The following is a 24,199-nucleotide window of genomic DNA, read 5'->3' as shown; positions in this document are numbered from 1 at the left end:
AGTGTGTTATTGCAATAGATTCACAGTGACTTTTGCTGCATTGAGCGCTTTTACTTTTTACTGTTCTTCAAACACAAATGCATTAAAAACAATGTAAGGATTCATAATATTTGCCCCACTTTTTCTTTCATTAGTATAAAAAAACAAGTTTTTGAACATTGTTCTCTAATTTCTCAGATTTTTTTAACCAAATTAAGTTTGATCATGAGATATGGTGGAAAGGCTGATTTTTGTTTTTCTTGCCTTTTTGTATTTCGGTTACTTTGTACCGAAAAAAAAAGAAAGAACTTGCTTCACAGTGATTCATTAAGACTGGGCTCACAGTTAAAGATTACTAGTTAACTCAAGGACATATTTAATGCCAGCTGAAACTTTTATCACTGTTGTGTTTAACTTGAATAAAGTAATGAATTGGATGCCTTTTTGTGGAAATATTCATACGCGAGTTCATTATTTTCTGAAAAGCATGTTTTTCTCTGAAGTGAGTAAAGTATTTTGTGCCCCTGTAGAGAGCAGTGAAGGTCTTTGTTATATAATCTGATATGCCTGTCTCTCCTCCCCTCTGTCAGTGGTGTGATTTCAAGGCTCTGCTCCTCACTGTCTGAATACCACCTCTGTACTATATAGCGTCATGATGAAATCTGTCTTCGTATTGGTGCTTCGGGCCCCGTGTCACCTTTCACCTCAGTGGGAAGCCAAGCCCCTTTTGAGATTTGTGTGTAGAGTGAATGAGGCAAGGCTGCCACTGCCTTAACTGTGTGGACTCTGGTCTGTGGGAGGAGAGGGAGGCTCTGACTGACTAATTTGTCACGTTAAACATGGACGAGACCTTGGTGAGAAAAAAATGAGCTTTATTTCTCCTTTCAGTTATTGAATGTAAACTGTTTCTCTATCTTAACTGTTGTGCAAGTCGCTGGTCGTGCTACAAACGGCTGAATGTGAACGCACAAATTTGTAAAAAACTGGATTATAAGTAAGTGCAGCGTGTTCACACTTTGATCTTTGTCCTGCAGGTGATCCCCGGATTGGTGGCAGTCTTTGTGTTGGTAGGAACAGTTTTCTACTTCCTGCTAGGTTCTTCAGGTGAGAAGAAGAAGAAGCTGCCCGTCACTCTCCAAGATCCCACAGTGAAATATCCTCTCCCACTTATACGCAAAGAGGTGGGCTGCATACAAACTCACAGGGTTAACAAAATCCAGTGTGTGTTTAGACCTGCATCTATGTTTATGATAAATAAGCATGTAAATTTTTAAATGACTGCAAAAAAAACCAAGATTTGCACATTTGTAGTCACAATATTTCTCTTCAGTAATCTTTGAAATTCACTCAAAGACCCTAAAAAAGAACAGTTCAAATTTAGTGTACTAAGAGCCCGTGTAAATCCTTTCACACACAACATTTTAAACATTAAGGTCTGTTGAGTTGCATTGTGGGCAATGTAGGACTCATTCTTTCATCAAAAATTCCCATCATAAGAAAGTATTATTGGGGGTGCAGTGATAGATTTGCTGCTCTCACTGAGTAAGCTGTAACAGCTCTGTTTTTGTGCAGTGCACCGGTTTGCAGGCCTGGAACGGTCTTTATGTTTTAAATACCCTCAAGATGCAGTTACATAATAGGACAAATATCTGTTAATGTATTGCATAAACATAAAGCTTCAAACTGAAGCCATGGGAGATTTATTTAGCCAGCCCAGAAGGATAATATTATATGTATTTTCTCTTTTTATGGTACTGTGGCTGTGTCCTTGTGCAGGAAATCAGTCATGACACAAAGAAATTTCGGTTTGGCCTTCCATCTGGAAGTCACATCCTTGGGCTGCCAGTAGGTACTGTACCAGCTCTTCTCTTTCTCTCTTCTGATAAAATCCTAGTAGAAAAAGCAAGCATGCAGATTTTCTTATCTGAGCACTCAGCACTTTTAGCACTTCCTCATACTTATGCTGCAGTATAACCAGACAAAAAAACAAGAAGGCAAGCTCACTTGCCGATTACACCGGTTAAATATCAAAAATAAAAAATTATTGGACTTTGATTAGAATAGATAAGTATTAGCACTTGACAGTGATGCTCATGATTCCTTGCTGCATCCGTAGAACTGCCCTCATTTCCTGTATCAACATTTTCCCCACCGTCCTGTTTCACTTTAACCCAACACTACACCAAACCTGCCACTTCTCTTCCCCGTCTCTGTCCGCTGTGCAGGCCAGCATGTGTACCTGTCAGCAAAGGTGAATGGCGCTCTGGTGGTTAGAGCCTATACTCCAGTCTCCAGTGATGAGCACCAAGGATATGTTGACCTCGTGGTTAAGGTGGTTAACTTTAACATGTTCACATTTGATCTGTAGAGCAATTATTAAGAAATTTGGGAAAGATCTGAGTGTCTGTATTGCATCCTGAGCTACTATCGTCAGTGAGATTATCAGTTGGACAGTCAGTCATTGCTTGATGAGCCCTTAGTAAACACTTTTATCACTTTTATTACACTATAAGCCATTTGTACAAAGCCCTAGAAACTGATGAAAGGCCATGAGTTTCAGTTTTTAATAGGCAACCAAGTCTGAAGCAATAATACCTTAAAAAAAAACAGAGCCTGTTGGAGCAGAGGCGTAACTTCCAGGGGGAGTAGGGGGGTTATGACCCCTCCAATAATCAGACCCAGCCAATACCCCCCCCCTCCCCCCCAATAAAATTGTGAATTATCTTGCATAAATAGGCTGTTGATTTTCTTTACTCATTTCAGTTATTACCAGCAAAATAGTTGCATGTTTAATCATCTGGGAATTTACCCAGAGTTATTTATTTAGACAAAGATCTTGACCCTCCCCAATGTCTAGCACAAAGTTACGCCGATGTTCTGGAGTAATTTTATATGTATATAAAATTACTGAGTGCTAAGCTAACAGCTAACACTAGAATATCATTCATACAGAAAACTGAAGCACAATGTTGTGAGATGCTTTGTACCGCACAGAAGGTTTCATCATTTGTCACATAACTGTGATCGTGATGCTTTCTCCAAAAGCATAAATAACATTTTGAATATTGGTTTTACATACACTCTTTTTCTGTTTTCTGGATTATAGGGAAGCTTTTCCAGTAAGAGAAAAAGGCCATATCAATAGTAATATTAGACCAGCGGTCCCCAACCTTTTTTGCGCCACGGACCGGTTTATGCCCGACAATATTTTCACGGACCGGCCTTTAAGGTGTCGCAGATAAATACTACAAAATAAAACTAGTACAGGTACCGAAAAAAGAAGATTTATTCATAACACACGTGAAAAGACCCAGGAAAACCGAGTTAACGATAAAAACGATAACAAAATAACGCTGAAAACTGATAAAAACACTGAAAACCATACATTTCACACCTGAGCCTCAACTCTCGCGGCCCGGTACCAAACGACTCACGGACCGGTACCGGTCCGAGGCCCGGGGGTTGAGGACCGCTGTATTAGACAATATGTGTAAAGTTTGACATTTGATTATTACCGGCTGAGTGGATCATTTGAGAGCCTGGAAGTCATTTTTATTGCACTGTTGTGGAAAATGAGACTGCATAAGAAGGTGAAAATAAAAATGTGATGTCCTTCTGTAAACTCCTCCAGGTCTACTACAAGAACACCCACCCGTCTTTCCCTGATGGAGGGAAGATGTCGCAGTGCCTGGACGGCATGACCATTGGAGACACTATTGACTTCAGAGGGCCCAATGGACTCCTGGTGTATAAGGGCAATGGTGTGGTGATGGTGTTTTTTATGAAAAGAACCAAAAAAAGAAGTTTCTACATTAACCTGCTGACACCAGCAGGAGGCGCTGTGTGATCTGCTTTGGTTGAGACTTTGTGTCATCCACTCAGGTCAGTTTGCCATCAGACCAGATAAGAAGTCGGAGCCAAAGGTTCGGAAGTTTAAGCACGTGGGAATGATCGCTGGTGGAACAGGTCCATTTTCAGATCACTCTAATAACTTTAAATATACATGCACTTCATTCAGAGGAACATCACAGAGGACAAAAATCTGCAGAAGTGTTATTTACCTTAAAGTGATTCTAAGGTCTGCATGTAATCACACTTTTCAAGTGCTTTACTGCATCATGTTATTATTTTAGTGTGTTTTAGACGACTGGGTTGTAATACAGAGTGTTTGAAAAGAGCTGTTCTGCTCGTGTGCAATTGTGGTCCTCAAATCTGTGACATGCTTTAACTTTTAGAAAGTTTTGATATTTGCTTTGCACTGCTGACACATTCAGTTCACTGGAAAAATGGGAAAAGTCTGTATTTCACCTCTGAGACTAACTCCGGTGTCTTTCACCCTCCCAGGTATCACTCCTATGCTGCAGTTAATTCGCAGTATCTCATCAGACTCCACTGACAACACCAAGTGCTCTCTCATATTTGCCAACCAGGTCAGCTGTGTGCGGGATATTGGGTTGTCTCAGTTGAATTCTATAACTGCATATAAAGGGAAAGTGTTGTTGTCAAACCGCTTTACTGGGTTTTACTTTATCTTAGACTGAGAAAGACATCTTACTGAGGGACGAGCTGGAGGAGGTGAAGAAGAACCATCCTGAGAGACTTCAGCTGTGGTTCACACTGGACAAACCTCCACAGAGTAAGAGGAAATGTCTTCATCTATGGATCTAAAATTCACTCTGTAAAATGTTCACTCCAGAATAGAGTGGGAGGGCTCAGTTTAAGCACTAATTCATAATCTGAATGTGGAAAAAAGCAGCATTACAAGGTAGAGCGTGAGACAAATGCTTCCACGATTACAATACACTTAATGCATATATAAAACGGTGTATGTTTTATTCAATAAGATAAAGCTATATCACTACAGTTATTTCTTTTTGCTGCAAAATGCAATTATCAAGCATACCAGCACTGTCGCTAAAACCTGCCAGACTATAAATGTTGCCAGACTAATATCAGCCTGAATCGGAGTTTCTGATAATACAGCAACTAACGTCTGCATAGACAGAAATTCCCATTTAACAGAAGTTCAATTTTAACCGTGCTATAGTAAATTAACCAGAATACAACCAGATTCAAATCCTGACAAAGACTCACTGACAAAGACTCAGACTGATGACAACTTATCGGTAATTTGTCTGCATTTATAACTAGACATCAACTATTTGCAAACCTTCAACAATCTCTGAGAAAATGATTGCAGTCAAAGTCAGACGGCGACTGTTTGCAGAAATGTTTCTTCCTATCAGGCAACTTGTGCAATCAAAAGTAGCTGTGAATGTGCAACATCCTTAAGGGGAACTTAAGGATGTTCCCCACAAGTTGCAATCGCTCACAGAATGTGAAATAATTCAGTACGACAAACGCAGGCAGCCGATGATATTTTTCAGTTGCAAAGAGGCTGCTGTCCTATTTTCCTTGTGTGACTGAACCATTAACCATGAGCTCTCAGTTAGAAGGGAAAAGCTGGGTGTGTTCAAATACTGAATGTTTTTCAGTTGAGACAGTTTAAGTAATATATTGCAAATATCATAATCACCACACAGAATATTCCAATATTATTCTGTATAGATTGTTTTTCCCCACGCTTACCAACACTGGCTCTAAAACCTGCCATAAATGTTGCCACAAGATGGAGTCAAGTCGATATCAGTCTGCATATGAATGGGGTCAAGTTGGCAGCTTCAGTTCATCAGGTGCCTAGAAGCACAACTCTGACAAGAATTCTCATGCTGCTCCGTCTGCAGAGACAACACTTCCTTTGTGTTGCAAATTCCCAGCCAGTGTTGTTTTTTACTCCCTCACTCGTGACTGCCATGTAGCAGAACACCTGTGTGACTCACCTGTGATGTGTGAGTGCACGAGTTGTACAGAAGAAGTTCTGCAAAAAAAAAAAAGAAAGAAAAGGAAGATGTTTGTAAATCCATAATGAGTTTCACCATTTGTTTTATGAATATATGTGAATATGGACCTTCTTATCTTCACCTAGTCTTTCAATTCATTTATATTTATGTTACTCTGAAGATGTCTTTGTTGTCTTAGAAAACCAACAGGGAATGAAGATAAATCATTGCTAGTATTTTTCCCTTTTTCTTGTGAAGTAAACCAGATATGAGTAATATTGTCTTGGCTTTAAAAATACGCCTGATATCAGGAAATAGCAAATGAAGAAGATGGATGCAGGTCGCATGAACAAGCTGACCCTGACCTTAACCCTAACCTTTTGGAGCCCCAGATGAAGCTTAAAATGCTTAGACATGATAAAATTGCTGTGACCACAGCCTTACTCAGATTATCCATTAAGGAAACCTTTTATTGTTAAAAATGACCAAAAGTGACTTCAAACTGATACTTGTAACATTTCCAAACATATTGGCCAGACAGCATCCAAACACACACAAATTAAGTCCTAAAGTGGCTTTATAACTTTGTAACTACATTCAAGTTGATGCTGAGAAACATTTTCTGTGACTAATTTGATCATTTTACCACACAGGATATACGGCAGGCCTGTATGTGAGTATTAGAGACTCTCCAGGCTACATGCAGCAGGATAAATCTTGATACTCAGGCGTTTGGTTTCACTGCTGACACCAAACAAAGACGCCTCAGCTGAAGGAAAATCCCTGCAGGCTGAGGAGGGAGATACTTCCCACAAGGTGTTACAGTAGCTTAGCAAAACGTTCCCGTTTTCTCTTGTATAATCCTTAAAGCCAGCTTGAATTAACAAGCATATTATTGTTACACAATCTCTGTTGTGGAGACCTTTTATTTTGTCGTGTCACGTCTTCATTAGCTCCCCTCAGAAAGGGGACACATCAGCCCTTGATCATTATTTATTTGAAGAGCTCTTCATTAGCAGTGCCATTATTTGCTGGCCTTTGATGGAGAGATGACTGTTGTTGAACAAGCCTCTTCAGCAAATGGCTTCATTGACACTAAAATCTTCGTCTTACCAAAAACCGCAGCAGATAGTGTCATCTTTCTTTGAATGTCTCCTGTTTTATCTGTTAATGGAGGTTGTCTTTTAGTTCTACCTGCCTTTCACCAAAAGGCCTCCCTTCCTTCCTCTGAGGCCTTGAGGACAGAGACAGATTCAAAATGAGAGAAAGAAGAAGTGTTTAATATTCAGCGTTTAGAGAAGGAGTAAAAAGCAGAATAAAAGACACGCTTCTATGTTGAATAAGCCATATTTCGGCTGTACTGTTTTTTCTTGTGGCTGTTTGGTACAATAAACCCTCTGACATCATGCACGACTGAAACGCTTTCACATTTCAGTAAGCCTGTGCTAAAAACACGACCCGAATTGTGCACATACTGGTGAAAATTCAGCTTTGTGGTTCTTTGATCTTATTCTCCAGACTGGAGCTACAGCTCAGGATTTGTGACCTATGACATGATCAAGGACCACCTCCCCGCTGCATCCAACGATGTCCTCATCGTCCTCTGCGGCCCTGCGCCTATGATCCAGAATGCCTGTCTGCCAAATCTGGAAAAACTGGGACACAGAACGGAAAACATCTTTACATACTAGTATCTCGTCATTTAGCAGTCGCTGCAGATGTTCCTTCCATTCAAAATCACAAATGACTGTCATTTAAATGACCTGTTTGTAATTTTCTGTATTTCATTCAGGTTATGTGTGAGTTTTGATATCAGTGACACTACCACGTGTAAAAGATGCAAAATAAAGACGAAAAACAAGTGTTGATTTTTTGTATACATCATGCTGCATTAGTGTTTTTGTTATTCTTCACCTTACCACTTAATTCCTCAAGTGCAGACTAATCAGTGAGCAAAGGTGAACAGAAAAAGTGCAGAACATAACATGCAGCTGAAGCAATATACAAACGTCTGCTTTTGTTAAAAATGTGAAAATTAAAATGTATTCACAGTTTATTCACATCACTTTTTAAAAATTTTATTGCAAATGTACTTACCATATAAGTTTTTTAAAAATCTGATTATTTTCTTCCAATAGATTGAACAGGAAACCATCCATGCATGCATTTTTCACATATCCAATCAAATATGCAAAAACTGTTGAATGAACTGATTCATAACTGAAATTGTTTAATGACAGACCTGACAATTATTTACATTTTCTATTTTGTTGCCACACGATGCATGATTCATAACCCTGTTATTTTGTTTATTGAGTGAATGTTGTAGGCATCCACACTTTCCTGTTTCTCTTTATTCTTTCTCTTTATTATTCTTCTTGCCTTCGTATGTTTTTTCAAATTTTAGAATATTTCTGCTCTTTACAACTATATCTTTGGTATGTATATTTTTTATACTTTTTAAAAAGGCTAGCCATCCTATCGAAAGCTGTTCAGTTCAACTTGGAGGAGGTGAAAGAATGTAGACAGAAGGTTGAAGAGTTGGAGAGAAGATATGAGCAGCTGACCAAAGACAACTACGATCTGAAGGAGTCGGTTCGGCTGTCTGTAAGAATGGCTGTTGTCACTTTGCTGAGGTACTGCCGCGGGAGGATTTGGAAGAGAGGAAGCAGATGTGGCCTCAAATTGAACAAGCAAGCAAGACAGACCTTTTTCCGAGGTCCTCAGGGATACATTGAAGGACGGAGGATTGGCGACGCTAAATGAAAGGCTCCATGTAAGACTGTTAGACGGTGGAATATTATTAATGGGACAACAGAGCTCGGCTGAAAATGAGAGGTTACTAGGCACTGAGTGGGTGACAAGTGTTATGGGTTAAACTCTTACCTCTTTATTTTTTTCATTTCATTTTTTCTTTACTTGTTATGGTTCACTCACAAATTATATTTAGTTCATTAAACATTCAGGGTTTGAAGGACATTGTTAAGAAAAATGCACTCTTTTATTTTGCATGGGGCAAAAATGTCACTCTTTATTTCTACAAGACACTCACTCTGTAGATGCTGATGTTACATTTTGGACTAATTGGTGGGGAGACCAGATTCTTTTCAGCCATGGATCTAATCGATCTGGAGGTGTGGCGATTTGTTTTAATAAATTCCCAGGGCAAATTATAACTTACAAAGCTGACAGGGAGGGCCACTGGTTAACTGTAGTGTTGAAATGCGAAGGTTTATTCCTTATTGTCACAAGGCTTTATGGACATAAATAATGAGGGTCAAAATAAAAGTCTGTTGGAAAATTTAACAAATGTGATTTCAGAGTTAAAGTTATGTACCCCACAGATTATACTGTCGTTGGAGGCGATGGGAACATGACACCAGATGAATGGATGGACAGATGGGCGCCTCGCTTAGGAAGGAGGCAGCAGAATAACATTATTGAGAACTTTGCTTGTGATAATAATTTCACAGACATTTGGAGATGTATGAATCCTGGAGTTAAGAAATATTCGTGGTTTAAACCTAATGGAGAAAGCAGGTCAGGAATTGATTATTGGTTGGTGAGTGATGCGATTTTTGGTGTACCTCACAATCTAAAATCTCCAAAGCGCCCCTATCTGATCACTGCTTTATTGATCTTGTCTTAGAACCAACAAGGAAGAAATTTAGTAGCAGGGGAATATTAATATTGGGAATTCAATAGCAGCCTTTTAAATAGGGATGAATATTGTGATAAAATTAGACATATAATCAGAGATACTGAAAATAAGGAATCAATAGTGGGTATTATACAGAAATGGGAATTTGTTCAATTCAAGATCAAAGAATTTACTATAAAATTCTGCAAATAACTGAATATGGAAAAATGAGAATATGAAAGTAATTTACTTCGAGAAATAACTCAGTGCTGTAGTAAAGAAAAACCAAACAGAAAAACAGGGGGGGGAGGACAGAAAAATAAATTGATGGAGTACCAGACTAAATTAGATGATCTTTACCTTGAGAAAGCCCAGGGTGCTTTCATAAGATGAAGAGCCAAATGGATTGAGGCGGGTGAAAAAAATTCATCATATTTTAGTAAGCTGGAGAAATGTAGACAGCAGAGAAATTTAATTACAAGCCTGCTGATAAATGGGAGTGAATGCAAAGATTTCATAGCGATTGAAAGAGAAGTCTTTACTTTCTATTCCGAGTTGAACTCCTCAGAATATTTGGCAGCTGCGTTTATTAAGGCTGTTGTTATTTTAACATGTTTTAACGCTTTGTATCTTGTTCTATTTAATCTCAACAAGCCCCTAAAAAGTCGGTGATCACTGTCGGTCTCTCTTGGTTATTATTATCACTATTCATTTTAAAGTTCAGTTTTACAATATAAATACATGCAGCAGTATATTAATGACTAACCTGGTATTGTGGATGGATTCTCTCAGTTGTTCTCCTGACTGAGGTTTGGTCTGTTTACAGCATCCTGCAGTGCAATTGCATTTGTCCCTAACCATCAGGAACCCTCACATTAACTTATGGAGTGGAAAAGGGTTAGCGTTCATCTTTCACCTTCACTGTTTATATTATGCAAACATAGCTGCGTTGCTACACAATAACAATACAAATAAATAAATAAATAAATAAATAAATAAATAGCAGTACCCCACCAGCTACAACAGTAAAGGGATTTGTGACATGAACGCAGCACAGGTCAGCCAAATATATTGGCCTGACGGTACTTGTGTACTTTTGCTCAAGTAGAACTTGAACTTTTACTTGTAAATGAGATGCAATAATATAAGTACTTTTTCTGATGTAGTAAATCTGAAGACTTCCTTTACCCCTGACAATAACTAATCCTGATGCTGTTATCTGCAGTATTTTGCAAAGTTGGTTTAAAAAAACAAGAACAACAACAAAGGAGTGGTTAACTGGTCTTAAGATCTTTTTTTTTTTTTATCAGTAATGTGGAGTATTTATGTCTGTAGGGGGCGTTCACAATATGTATACCCCCAAAATTTCCAACTTCCCGTGAAGGCATCACTGGCCATCACCAGTGGGCGTGTTGTCTTCACCAACATGTCGGAGTAGGAGTTTCTATCAAAACTTTGCACTTAAAATTTAGTGACTGTACACGTTTACTTGGTGCCAGCTGCTGGAGTATGGCGTGTTACCGGAACGTAGATGTAGTCGAGCCGTTTCCGAGTGGTTTAATTAGCCGATTTGTAATTTTACTAGTATTTCTAAGCACAAGCTTCCCGGTTTGTGACTCTGAAGGAATCAGTCCAGAGAGGTGTCTGATATGGGGTCCGGGGCTAAACCCGGACACCGTGTTACCAGTCCGCTACTTCTTTATTCAGGCAGTGAATTCAAAAGGAGAAAACCTGACTCTGTCTCCAGGTAAATGACCACCAACGCGACATTATTAGCTCACTAAAGTCCTGTTGCAGTATTTTTAAGCTAACCTTAAACTGTTTTTGCAGCATTCTTTTGTTATTACAACCCGGTGGCTAGCAAGCTACGTTTAAAGTTTTGGGGGGGCTAATGTTAACGAAAACGTGCACGAGCGGCCGTATATACATAACTGTTACTTGCGTTAGCACTCAAACTGTTCATTGAAATGCTTTTTGAATGTGGTGCTCAGGAAAAGACACGTTTAAAGTGAAGATCGGCTCACTGGATAAGAATGAGTACCTCCGTATCCACGTCCCTCCACCTCTGGACAGAGGAGACGGCTCCTTCCTGTTGAGGTATCGGCTCTACAGCACTGCTCACAAGGGTCTGAAGATCCAGGTCTCTTACAGAGATGCTGCTGTGGCTAGCTCACCCTACACCATCCAAGGTTAGTCAGAAAACCTGTTGCATCACCTTCTGTCCTCAGACCCTTTATACGAAGATGGAAAAATCAATTTGATGGTGAGAAATTGGGATAAAAATGACGAATTGCTTTTACATGCAAAGTTTATCTCCAGAGTGCATTGCTCTTAATTATGATGCCAGTGTTTTGCACAAAAAATAAAGTCAGGATTGATAGCAGAGCCAAGAGTGGCCACAAACTAAAGTCTCACCACTCCATGGGTAACCCACACAATGAATAATGAAGATAGATATGACAGGGACCTCAAAATACTCATCCTAGAACTGCAGCATTTATACTTAAACTCTTCCATCACGAGTCACACTGTCCACTTCATGTTGTACTAATGGAAGACTGATGTTTACTGAAGCACAGGAAGGAGTAAAGACTTAAGAGCAGAGTGACTGTCAGAGCTATTAAAATTATTTTAAAAAGAATGCGGTAAATGTTAAATAGACTGGTTCATGCAATCACTTTTGTCTACACGTAAGTGCTTTTTATTTAACGCTCACACTGCAATGAACACGCTGGAGAGCAGCTTTGGGTTTGGTATGTTGCCCAATTATACTTTGACATGCAGACTCAAGCAACCAGATGTTTCACCACCAACCTTGGATAACCTGCTCCACCTCCTCATTACAGCCAGCCCGTATGTATAGAGCAGAAGAACACTAACTATAGCATTGGCATAAAGAAGTGTTGTCTTTGTGCTGCTTTGTAGTCACATTTGGGGGTGAGTGCACATACATACACTAGATTTAACACAGCTTTACATCCAGTAACTTGTATTTTTTTTGGATTTATCAACATTGACTGACTTCATCGACTGTTTCAGATATTTTGGGGTTTGTTTTTTTTAATAAGTTGACAGCGACTCCTCATCTTCCACATTGCATTTATACGTGTATCTAACCCTGATGGCTCATTCCCATGCTCAGGTCCAGTGCATCATGAATACTGTGACTGTCCTGAGCCCGATGCCTCCGTCTGGCAGAGCGTCATGCAGTGTCCCGCCGATGACCGACAGATTCTAGCTGACTTTAAGTCTTTTCCCGCCATCGACCTGCAGCATCTCAGGCAGGAAGTGCCTCACAGATTCTCCAACAGAGGAGGGCTCATTCACTACGCCATCATCAACAACCACGTGTACCGGCGCACGCTGGGAAAATACACCGACTTCAAGATGTTCTCTGATGAAATTTTGCTATCACTGACGAGGAAGGTAGAATTGTTCTGCTGTTTTTTCCATGCCGTGCTGTTATATATATATATATAAAGTCTTTACAGTCACACACTGACGTTCTGTTGCAGGTGAGGGTGCCTGATGTGGAGTTTTACATCAATGTGGGTGACTGGCCGCTAGAGACGAAGACGTCTGCTGCTGTTCCGATCTTATCGTGGTGTGGCTCCACAGACACACGGGATATCGTCCTCCCTACCTATGAGGTCACACACTCCACCCTGGAGACACTGAGAGGGGTCACTAATGACCTCCTATCTGTCCAAGGGAATACAGGTAACTTTGATACTCCTGAGCAAAACAGCCCTCAGTTTATGTTATCATCGTTCGTATATTTCTGTCTGTGCTACAAGTTGTTAAAACTTCTTATTGAGTATCTTAGTTTGAAGGAAATTGCACTTAAACTGCAACTGGCAGGACTAAATTATGTTGGGATGTACTTCTACACAGAGGTGTACTTTTTATTGATTTATTGCTTTTAATACTGTGCAGCAGTTTAAGACCTTTTATTGCTTTGAACTTACCAGCGTTCAGCAAAAAAGAAAATAAAAAAGAAAGAAAGTGCTGCCTCTGCTGTATTTTCCCAAAATGTTCTCAAGAGCCATAAAGCACGACCTTTTTTAAAAATCTACAGTGTGCAAGGTTTCCTGAACTACATAATCCAACTTAGTGGGCTGTTCTTCTTCAGGCAGTATAGAGGTCGAACTTGTTGTAGAAGCTGTATGTTTAGCTGCAGCTAGTTTAACGAAGATCCAAAAGATCCCAACCAAAGAATCCAACTGTGAGGGTGGTTGTCACCTTATGAAGGCAGTTTCTCCTTTGGTTTGTTTTTGTAACTGTCCACCAGAGGGCACCACAGTCCATAGACTCTATACCAGGGGTAGGCAACTGCAGACCTCGAGTGCAGGTGTCCTTCAGGTTTTAGATATCACCCTGAGTCAACACAGCTGAATCAAAAGTCATTACCAGGCCTCTGGAGAACTTCAAGACATGTTGAGGAGGTCTTTTAGCAATTTGAATCTGCAGTATTGGATCAAGAACACGTCTAAAACCTGCAGGACACTTGGCACTTGAGGCCTGGAGTTGCCTACCCCTGCTCTATACACTATATGAACAAAACCTACACATTACACCTACAGGAGCTGCTGAGCCATGTCATCAACCTCCCAGAGCACACTTTCTGTTTTGATGTTGATTCCAGAGGCGGTTTGGGGCTGTGGAGTTTTTGAGTTTGCAACACTTCTTTGTAAAAATATTACAAGCCTGTTGCAGTGGTACTGAAAACAGATGAATTCAAAGATTAAGAGGTGTGAGCCAATACGTTTGTCCATGTGATGAATGATAGATATAAGATGGCACTTCTTTCTGCGCACAACATTCCCAATATCGGCCGACATGTTAGATTTTTGGAGTCAGAAGCAGTTTTCATCTAAAGTCACTGTTTTTCTAAATTACACATTCTGCTCTTGTTTGTTAACATTTTAAAGATAGAAATGACAAGGAAGTGTTTTTTTCAATGGATTTCATACATATATTGACTCAGATTTAACTTTTAGGAAATCTGAGTAAAGTTATATATATATATATATAATATAATATATGAAGCAGTTAACACCTTTAGGAGAAATATGGTTATGATCTGTGAATTTGTATGTAAACGTAGACATTTCTTCCCACTCGGTAATATATACTTCCATCAGGGCCTCCGTGGGTGAATAAAACTGAGCGGGCGTTTTTCCGGGGTCGGGACAGTCGAGAGGAGCGTCTTCAGCTTGTATCGCTGTCCAAAAAAAACCCAGAGCTCCTTGATGCCGGCATCACTGCATGGTTCTTCTTTAGAGACCAGGAGAAACACGTTGGCAAAGCATCACTTGTTGGATTCTTTGACTTCTTTAAGGTAAGGAAGCTTAAAATAGTCTTTTCTTTAATAAATATAATGATAAATATATACATCCATACGTTACTCACTTCACTACAATGATTAAGTTTAGCTTGATGCCTCGTCTTTATGAATAGATTTAATACATCCATAACGTGTGTTTGCAACCCGTGCCACCTTGTCTTCCTCTTGCAGTACAAATATCAGGTGAACATTGATGGAACAGTGGCAGCGTACCGGTTTCCTTACCTGATGCTCGGGAACAGTCTGGTTCTGAAACAGGACTCTCAGTACTATGAACATTTCTACAGCCACCTGAAGGCAGGAACACATTACATTCCTGTGAAGAGAAACCTGTCGGACCTTCTGGAGAAGATCAGATGGGCGAAAGAGAACGACGCTGAAGCACAAGAGATCGCCAGAGCGGGCCAGGCAGCGGCCAGAGAGCTGCTGCAGCCCAGCAGGCTGTACTGTTACTACTACAAAGTGCTGCACATGTATTCAGAGCGACAGACGGGACAGCCGACACGACACGCAGACATGGAGCTGGTGCCTCAGCTGGATGACCACACTGCTGCCTGCAAATGTGAGCGTAAAAGCTACAAAGAAGAAACGGACGTGAAGGATGAACTATGACGGGCTCCGGCTTTAGTCTTTAAGCACTCGAGTCTCTTTTTCTGTGTGAAAACATTCCTGATATCTAAAGAGTGAAGATGATAATGTAATGTTCCTGATGCCTAAGGGCATATGAATGTTCAACATTCCACTTTCATTTTGGACAGTAGAGGAATTTTATGATAAAACCATAGCGGTCAGAAATTTTGAGATCGAGCTCAAAGACAATCTGTGATCATGTGAGCATTAATGTTTTAAAACATGTTTTATGTTGTTGTTGTGGGAGTTTTTTTATACCTGTTTAGTAATGGAGGAACTTGGATGAGTGTAAATGTGCCTTTAAATTGGATACTTGTGTGCTTTATCTAAACTAAAAACTTTGTCTTAAAATATTTAACAAGTGCAGATTTCTTTATATTGTTGTGCATACAGCTGTCACTGCAGTTTCGAGTAGTTATTACTCTGTTGAATCACTAAGCTACATTAGTAATTAAGTGGGACAGCATGGTGGTGCGGTGGTTAGCACCATCGCCACACAGTAAGAAGGTCTGGGTTTGAATCTACCGGCCAGCTAAGGCCCTGTGATTCTCTCTGGGTGCTCCAGCTTGTTCCCATAGTCCAAAGACCTGCATGTTATGATAATTGGTGATTCTTAATTGGCTGTAGTTGTGACTGGTTGGCTGCCTCTCACCCTTTGACCACTGGAATGGGCTCTAGCCGCACTGCAACCCATAACTGGATGAGGGGAAGAGAATAAATGGATGGGTGGAACATGTTAGTGGTCTCCTTTGATAACATTTTGAGTGGGTAAGTACATCTACTGTGTCCGCCCCTTTCTGTAGCTTAACCACTGGTCAAGCTGTACTAAGCTCTAACACCAGGATTAAAAACATGACTCTGAAGTTGTTGTAATACCTAATAGGAGTTTATTTGCATGTCACTTATCAAAATCAGCGTTATAAAATGCTTTCCAAGAACAGCATTAAAAAGGTGAAAGTTAAAATGAGATGAAAAGATAGAACTCCAAACAATAATGAATTAAATAATAGTTCCGCGAGGAGGCCCCAGGGCAGACCCAGGACACGCTGGAGAGATTATATCTCTCGGCTGGCCTGGGAACGCCTTGGTGTTCCCCCGGATAAGCTGGAGGAGGTGGCTGGGGAGAGGGAGGTCTGGGCCTCTCTGCTTAGGCTGCTGCCCCCGCGACCCGGCCTTGGATAAAGCGGATGAAGATGGATGGATGGATGGATGGATAATAGTTAATAATAGAATTAAGAGAAAAGAGGTAAGATGAGGGGAAAAAAGTAGAACCACATGCAGAAAGCACCATCAAAGAAGTGAAACAGATTTTCAGGAAGCGCTAAGTGGAGTTCCTCAGGCAGGTTGTTCCAAACGGCAAACATACAGTTACCCATTGGCCACTTTGTTGGGTACACCTGTTAACTGCTTGCTAAGACAAATATCTAATCAGCCAATCACATGGCAGCAGCTGATTGCTGTAAGGCATGTAGACATGGTGAAGACGACCTGCTGAAGTTCAAACCGAGCATCAGAATGGGGAAGAGCGGCGTAGTTATTGGTGTCAGAAGGGCTGGTCTGAGTATTTCTGTTCAGCTCGAATACCTTTTATATTGTTACAAATGGATTAGGTTTCAATTTCTTATATGTTTATGATATAATTCTTTTTTATATATCATATATAAGAGTCTGATATATTTATAGAATGCAGACCTGTTTTTGTGGTGTTGTGACCTTTGACCTCTTTGATACAACATAACTACGTAGCTCAGCGTGCTCGTCTTACTGTGATTCAGCTGAATTTAATCATGACAGTGATGGGTTCACCTTTATTTTTGGTCATAATTGCCTGCATCATTCCTAAAGGCGTATGGAGATACCTCAAACCTTTAAAGAAGTTCTCGATCAGAGCTCTGTCGATCCTGCATTTTCCTTTGGCCGCCTCAAAATTGTTGCTGAGGACGCCATAGATATTCACCTTGTCGTTTTTTTTCCCAAAAAGCAAGAAGAGAGCGTAGCAGTCCTTGCCGATGGAGGTGCAGAAGTTCACCATTCTCTCGTACATGTTATTGTTGCTGGACTCCATCTGGGCCATCTGGATGGATTCACTGCAGGTGTCCATGGAGACCTTCTGCTCAGCCTCCTCCCTTTCAGACAGGTGCAGGACCTGCACGACAATCTGGAACTTGGGGTTCTTGGTCGGCCTCTCCAGCACTGCCCAAACCCAGTCAGCACCCAGGAGGACGCGCTGCTCAGGAGTCATGACTGTGCAGTTAAGGGTATCCTGCAGGTTGACCTCAACACTCCGTGTGATGTAGGTCATCAGGAAGACCTGTTAAAGCGTGAGATATTTCAGTAACTTCTCTAAAGCAAAATGTCTTGGTTATTGATGACGTATTTTGTTCAATAAGTGTTGCTACCTGAGTGAGCACCTCAGGACTCGGGCGTAACTTGTCCTCTGGATCCTTGAAGGTGAGGTACTCTTGGGTTCTGGCTGTAGCAGAAGAGATGCAGTTGCTGAAAAGATGTATGAACTCGTTGGGCCTAGGGACATTGCGCCTCTTTAGTGTAGCAAAGATGCTCGGTTGGGGGGATATATCATGATAAAAGGATGGTTGCCTGGATTGGCCACATTTGAAACAGGAAAACACGTTTCTCAGTGGGTTAGATGTAGGTTTGCTGAATTTTGCACCCATGGTCGACGGATGATGGGCAGCAGATCACAAGCTGGTCTCCCTGATACACTGGAAAGATAATGGTCAAATTTTGGCATAAAATTTAAGCTGAAATGCACATACTGGTGCTAAAACATACTCAGATTTTCACATTAGTCCTAAATATAGATGAAAACAAACCCAGTTAAAAAAATTAGAAATATCAGAGTTGGTCATTTGAGAAAAAATGAGCCAACATTACATGTGGAAAATTCCAAAAACTGCAGTTCCTCCAATGACCACTTGAGGCTGACTCCTAAAGCAAATCATCCCTCAGAGACTCTTCTATGGATAGTTTCCCTCAGATTTTTTTTTTAAAATAAGTATTTCACATGAATACTTGAGTTAGTGGCATGGTCACTCTGACAGCTGTCCGGACACATGCAGCTGGATCCAATTGGAGTCTGCTAGGCTTCAGTTCTATTCATTAGAATCATTAAAAACGACCTCACGACTGTGTCTGTCAGTGCCTTCTAGTTCATAACAAAGACTGCTAGTGTTAGCCAATAACTTAGCACTCTTCTCTCTTCCAAATATGGTCCTCAAACCAGTGAATGACGTCACAGCAGCTACATCCATCCATTACCTTTAGGACAGTGTTGGTTTTGTAAGAAAAACCAGCCCTGGAGAAAGTGCAGGCTTCCTAAGTTTAAACTTATATTTAGTTGCATATTTTCTTCTAAACAGAGGTCAAATGTCTTCACCTTTTACAGATGTGTAACAATGGATGGTTTTCTCAGTAAACAGACAACCCATATTTTGGATCCATTTGCTTAAATGGGTTTTCTTTACCTACTTTTATGAATTCTGAGGTCATATATACAGAGAAATGAAGAAAATTTAAAGGCTTCACAACCGTTTAAGCACTGCTGTGTGACTGCTATCACTTTATATTTAAATCAGTTGCATTTTTGAGGAGCAAAAGAACCCACTGTCTGTTCTGCTTTTGTCCCAGAACATGGAATTAGTGTCACTGTTCATTTATTTGAGAGCATAATTGACTCTGACACTACTTTCCACATTAAATATTGATCAGTTTCTGGTCCACCAGCGCGTTGCACATAAACAGAAAGAGCATTGTCAATCAGTACAGATACTCACCAGGACTGGTCTGGGAGCTTCCACAGTTCCAAATACACTACATTTCCTTTCTTCTTCTTCCTTGTCCTGCTGAGATACACAGAGTCTGTGTGAGTGTTTTATGGTTGTTTGTGTCCTGATGTGTAGAGAACTTCCAGCAGAATACTGAGAATTTTCTGCTGAAGCAGAGTTTTCGCTGACAGTGGCAGCAAGGGTGTGGTGTTTGCATCTTGTCAAATTTTAGGTAAGTCAACAAAAGGCTCATCTTACCAGTTAGCTTGGTGCAGCAGCTTGAGGACTGGGGTGAGCCTGAAGGGGTTGGCGGGTAAACAAAATGTGTAACTGTCTGCTTTTAGAAAGAAGCAGCAATGAGGACAGGTAGGCTGGGACAGCAACTTATAGTGTGGAGGCTCTCAAGGTCAGTTTAGGAAATGATAAAAGTTTCACAGGTGGAGAAATCCCAGATTTGACCAGTAGAGGTTAATGTAGGACTACAGTGAACTGTAGTCCTACAAAACTGTTCAAAGGACCCAGTCTTATCATTTTTCTTTGATTTTTGTCAACCGAATATCACAAACTACTGTCCTACTGTTCCAGACTTCTACTATATATTTGGATGTGCTTTAAAAAGTTAGTTGTAAAAGTAAATTTAGTAAAGTGTTCACATCACAGCTGGAGAGGGTTAAATGAACCATAGTAAATCCTGGTGTTAGTTTTGTGATCATGTTAAAATAGCTGAATAGCCATAGAAATTAAAGCCACAGAAACATAAATTTATATGATGTTTCAGAGCAAAGTCCAGGTTTTGGCCACTTGAGTATGCTGAAAACACTGTGGGATTAAATTATTTTACAAGCAACCAGACTTCTCTTTCCTGTGCACAAACTTTGATCTCTACCCCTTAACTTATTCCCTTGAGTTAGGGAATGAAATTAAATTTATGATGGGTGTCCTCTTTAGCCAAACTGCAAAGCTGGATGTAGTATCCAAATGTTCAGGATTAATGTTGTCAAACAACAATAATTTAATATTTTGTCCATCTAATTTATATTGTAGTAAGTTAAAAAAGTTATGTTTCATGACTGAAATAATGCAGCTTGTTCATTTTCATTAAATTTTAATTATATAGCTCCTGTTCACAAAAGTATGGGTCTTCAGGTATTTAGCTCAACCCCACGATCAGACAACACACAACTCACTTAGAGCAAGCTCTGAGTGAAGGTGGGGGAAAAGAACTTCCTTTTAACAGGAAGAGACCTCCAGCAGGACCAAGCTCAGGGAGGGGTAGTGCTCTATCATGGCCAGTACTACTTTGAGGCAAAAGAGGAGTTCCAACAATTTTTTGTTCCATACAGTCATTTAGGAAGCATTGGTAGTTCTTGTAACTTCTTTATTTCAACATATGATATGTAGCATCTTTCTCTGCAGAACAATAGAATGACAATGTTGAGGAACCAGCTCCTTCTTCTTTAGCTGCTCTGCTCTTACAAATGGCTTCAACACCATTTTTGATGGAATGTCCAGTTTGTCCATTCTAAACTACATGTTCACTGCTTTGCACAGTCCTCCCCAATGAAATACCAGCACAGTATTTACAGTACACAGTGGTCAGTATGCTCATTAAAAGCTACATTGCATAGGGAATTAAGGAAAGCAGTAACAAAAAAAAGTGTATAAATAACTGTTCAATTCAGCACACTAGAAAATAAAAATAAGACCTTTGATTGTTGTCAAAATGTGTAGGTCCGTTTGTGTTTCCCAGTCCTCTGTACTTACAGGGCATGTGCAGGAGTTAACTTGAGGTATCAGGGGCTAGTAGAAGTAAATATAAGGAGCTCCACGCTGCAGTGTTAGCTTGAGGGCTGAGGTACAATTCAGCTGTGAGACAGGTCGCTACAGGTCTTTGTGGTTGATTGACAGCCTACAGCTTAGGGTCATCGTCCTTCAAACTAGCGCCGTCTGTGAACGCCTCATCTCCTTCCGCAGCTCATCTCGGCTGAGCAGATACTGGGGGCAGAGCATCATGGGAGTGGCAATGGGTTAGAGAGATTAGAAGTTAGTGTTTGCTTCTGAGCTGGGGTCAGTATACTTTACTGAAATGAGAACATCAGATCCGATGTGAGATTTTTTATGACATGTCACAAAGGAGAAGCACAGGTGGAATTTATAAAATGAAGATGCCCAACATGAAGATGAATCTAACCCAGTTCTGTAGGAAATCCTCAGACATGGCTACCTTGAATGTGTGACACTAACTCACCTGAGCAAATATGAACATTATTAATGTTTGTAAAAAGACTGTGCTTTTCATTCTATGACATCTTAAAAGGTCTGCTGTGAAAAAAAGTATGCCTTGGTTGTTGTCTCTCTGCTCTCTAGTGCAATGGAAGCTTGTTGATTCTAATTACTGTGATTACTTCAAATAATAAATCTGAGGTTTAAATTCGCCCTTCCTTGTTCTGATGTAACTCCTGCAGATTCTTGGACTTAAAATTTAACTTCAAATAATAAAAAGATATGAATAATGCTCAAATTTCTTTTTTTACCAAGATCTTCACTGATGTACTGACGCTGCAAACGTGTTATCAAACATCTCAGACTTCAGTTACTGTCATGATTTTCTTGACTTGAACAAACAGAACAAATGCTAAAGAACCAAGCCTGGCATCTGGATGATAGCCGCAAGTAATAAAGAAGCAAGTACCAGCGAGCAGGTTTCACACTAGCAGCATTGCTTTAATTTGTACACAGACACAAGACGTGGTGTTTTAATGGCATTCCCATCTGAGTATCTGCAGTTTTCCATCTGAGTGACTCAAACTTCTCTTACAGCAGACTACAAGCAGATTCCCAGTGAGCGAATCAGCTGCACAAGTCATTAGGCAGCAGCTTGTGTGTGTTGGCGCTTACTGTGAGGTTGTTGATGCTTTCAGAAAGAGCTTCTATTTGCAAAATGGTACCCTCTGTGGTCGCCATCTGCAACACACACGCACACACACAGATTCCTTGTAAACTCATTACAACTCACAATTACAGGCTTACTATCAGTAAAACAATACGTTTCTTAAACCTTTTAAAATTACAGTAGAAAGATATGAAAATGTGCAACAGATCACTGATAATGAGGATTGTACCTGCAGCTGAGTCATAGTCAAACATGCACTTCCCATGTCACCTTTAACAGGGTTACCATGGTGATGATCATCAGCCATCTTGGCTCAGACCGCTCAGCCGAAGGGGGGAAACGTGGCGTCATAAACAGCAATGACAGCCACTGTGATGGTGAGAATGGAGATGATGATGATGATGGAAGCAGGTTAGTGCTTGATGTAGGTTATTAAGGCATGCTGCTGCTCGTGGCTCCGCCCAGCAGCATAGTCTGTTACTTTATCTTACAGAAATACAGAATATGCTTCCTGAGGAATTCAGTGTTTTCCACATGAAGTCACCTAACTCTTAGTTTGTGAGTTCAAACACATTAACAAGCAGCATGCTTTGACATTGGCAGGGTGGCCGGGTCACTGTTGTTGCTGTCTTGATGTCACTGAGCTATTCTCCAGTCAGTCTCTTGTTCCCGCGGTGAACAGATTCCAACTCTACCACCTTGGACTGCTGGTAAAGGTAATCCCTGTTCTTCACTGGAAAACTGCTGTCAACTGGAACTTGAAGCAGAGGGACAGCTGGTTCTGGTTACTAACCTGAACTTACTGCGGTTATATGCAGCAAGCCAGAAATGCCAAATATCACTTTGTGAACTGATGATGTTACAGAGCTGGAGTCACTACATGCGGTAAATTTTGAGTCCTTACATAGAATGAGAAATTGACTTTAATGGCAACAATTTATGGCTCTTATAATTTAAGACAGCGTGGATGTTCCTCCTTTTGCACGTGCAATCTACCTCTGTGGGAAACACTGAAAATGTCCAGTACAGGCCCCTATAGTGATGTACAACTAAAAAATAAATAAATAAAGGACATTGAACATTTTACACATCTGCTTCTACTCTGATCATCAGAAAGAATGAATCAACTTTGCTCATGTCGGATTTTGTTTATTAAATGATTTGATAAACCACACGTTAGCTTCCTTTCTTTGCTATAAAAATACTATTACAGTCAAATATGAAAAATAACGGTACAAAAATCACCACCTCAAGTTTCAAACAAAACATGCTATTTTATGATTTTCTCTGCAATGATATAAATAAAATCCCTCCATTATTTTATGTAAATATTGCACAAGTTCATCTCGACCATGTAACTGAACTGCATTCAACCTGGTTAGAAAAATCAAAGGTCACACATAAAAAATAATCTAGTGGTGGTGCACAAATGTTGGCTTAATACTGTACAAGAAGACATGTCTGTATATGCTGTATGGATTACAGGAAGTGATGTCACAGGAATCCAGAGAGAGGCTGTGTTCTCTCGTGATGAGTTAGAGTCATGGCACAGGTTTGAGGCTGAGGTTGGGTTAGTTAGGCATCTGACCGGAGCTGAAATCAAAATACTTGAATTGTGCTCGTCTCAGGACTCCCTGCAGCGTGACAAGCAGCTGACTGAGAAACAATCTCTAAATGTAAGGCACAGGGTCGGGCTGATGGGCGGGGCTTAAAGAAGCACATCAGGGGATGGACTGAGGTATTATGGGCTGCAAGCAAAGGAAGCAGAGTAGTAGCAGAGATAGCTGAACGGCTAATAGACAGGATGACAACAGTCATCCGTGTTGTTGGTGTTACAGTTGTTGCCATGGAGATGGGTCAGCTCTGCTATCTTCTAGCCCCACCTGGTCCCTGGAGCGGTCGGGCTCTCGGTCTAGGATGGGGCTCAGGCCTCTGAAGCCAGTGTAGGGCCGCATCTGCACCCCGTTCACTGCAGACTGTCCCGACTGAGGCGAGGAGGACTCGATGGGGCAGACATAGTCTGTAGATTCATCCGGCCGTCTCCTCCTGAGGTGAGTCAAGTTAGAGAAGCCCAACTTCTTCGGC

At 40.6% G+C, this 24,199-nt stretch overlaps 4 protein-coding genes across 6 annotated transcripts in view; 2 read left to right on the top strand and 2 right to left on the bottom strand.

Moving 5' to 3' along the window:
- The first annotated feature begins 732 nt into the window (after positions 1 to 732).
- Positions 733 to 7,799, top strand: cyb5r2 (cytochrome b5 reductase 2). Its single transcript, XM_084936311.1, has 9 exons — positions 733 to 833; positions 1,014 to 1,160; positions 1,756 to 1,828; positions 2,205 to 2,311; positions 3,611 to 3,740; positions 3,862 to 3,945; positions 4,324 to 4,409; positions 4,516 to 4,615; positions 7,338 to 7,799. The coding sequence occupies exons 1-9, from the start codon at positions 819 to 821 to the stop codon at positions 7,508 to 7,510; spliced, it is 915 nt and encodes a 304-aa protein (XP_084792437.1). The 5' UTR covers positions 733 to 818; the 3' UTR covers positions 7,511 to 7,799.
- A 3,043-nt stretch (positions 7,800 to 10,842) lies between these two features.
- Positions 10,843 to 15,789, top strand: poglut3 (protein O-glucosyltransferase 3). The gene is made up of 6 exons (XM_084936305.1): positions 10,843 to 11,206; positions 11,451 to 11,648; positions 12,602 to 12,885; positions 12,975 to 13,179; positions 14,604 to 14,800; positions 14,978 to 15,789. Exons 1-6 carry the CDS (start codon positions 10,969 to 10,971, stop codon positions 15,416 to 15,418), a joined length of 1,563 nt encoding a protein of 520 aa, XP_084792431.1. The 5' UTR covers positions 10,843 to 10,968; the 3' UTR covers positions 15,419 to 15,789.
- Positions 15,790 to 16,300: 511 nt separating this feature from the next.
- Positions 16,301 to 18,111, bottom strand: rep15 (RAB15 effector protein). Its single transcript, XM_084936306.1, has 2 exons — positions 17,836 to 18,111; positions 16,301 to 17,747 (listed from the first exon to the last, which is right to left on the bottom strand). The coding sequence occupies exons 1-2, from the start codon at positions 18,109 to 18,111 to the stop codon at positions 17,208 to 17,210; spliced, it is 816 nt and encodes a 271-aa protein (XP_084792432.1). The 3' UTR covers positions 16,301 to 17,207.
- The window catches only part of ppfibp2b (PPFIA binding protein 2b), a 104,850-nt gene continuing 98,716 nt past the window's right edge, over positions 18,066 to 24,199 (bottom strand). Inside the window, exons 26-29 of one of the 3 annotated variants that reach the window (XM_084936302.1) lie at positions 23,998 to 24,198; positions 22,120 to 22,185; positions 19,231 to 19,296; positions 18,066 to 18,159 (exon numbers count right to left, since the gene is read on the bottom strand). In XM_084936302.1, coding sequence (XP_084792428.1) covers positions 18,136 to 18,159; positions 19,231 to 19,296; positions 22,120 to 22,185; positions 23,998 to 24,198 — 357 coding nt within the window. In that variant the 3' untranslated portion in view covers positions 18,066 to 18,135. The other 2 variants (XM_084936300.1, XM_084936304.1) reach the window with 2 other exon arrangements.

Source organism: Perissodus microlepis, chromosome 7 (genome assembly GCF_051167445.1).
Source record: "Perissodus microlepis isolate ML-2025 ecotype Zambia chromosome 7, ASM5116744v1, whole genome shotgun sequence".
NCBI lineage: Eukaryota > Metazoa > Chordata > Actinopteri > Cichliformes > Cichlidae > Perissodus > Perissodus microlepis.
Note: the sequence above shows the minus strand (reverse complement) of the source record. Positions and strands in the feature narration are given on the sequence as shown.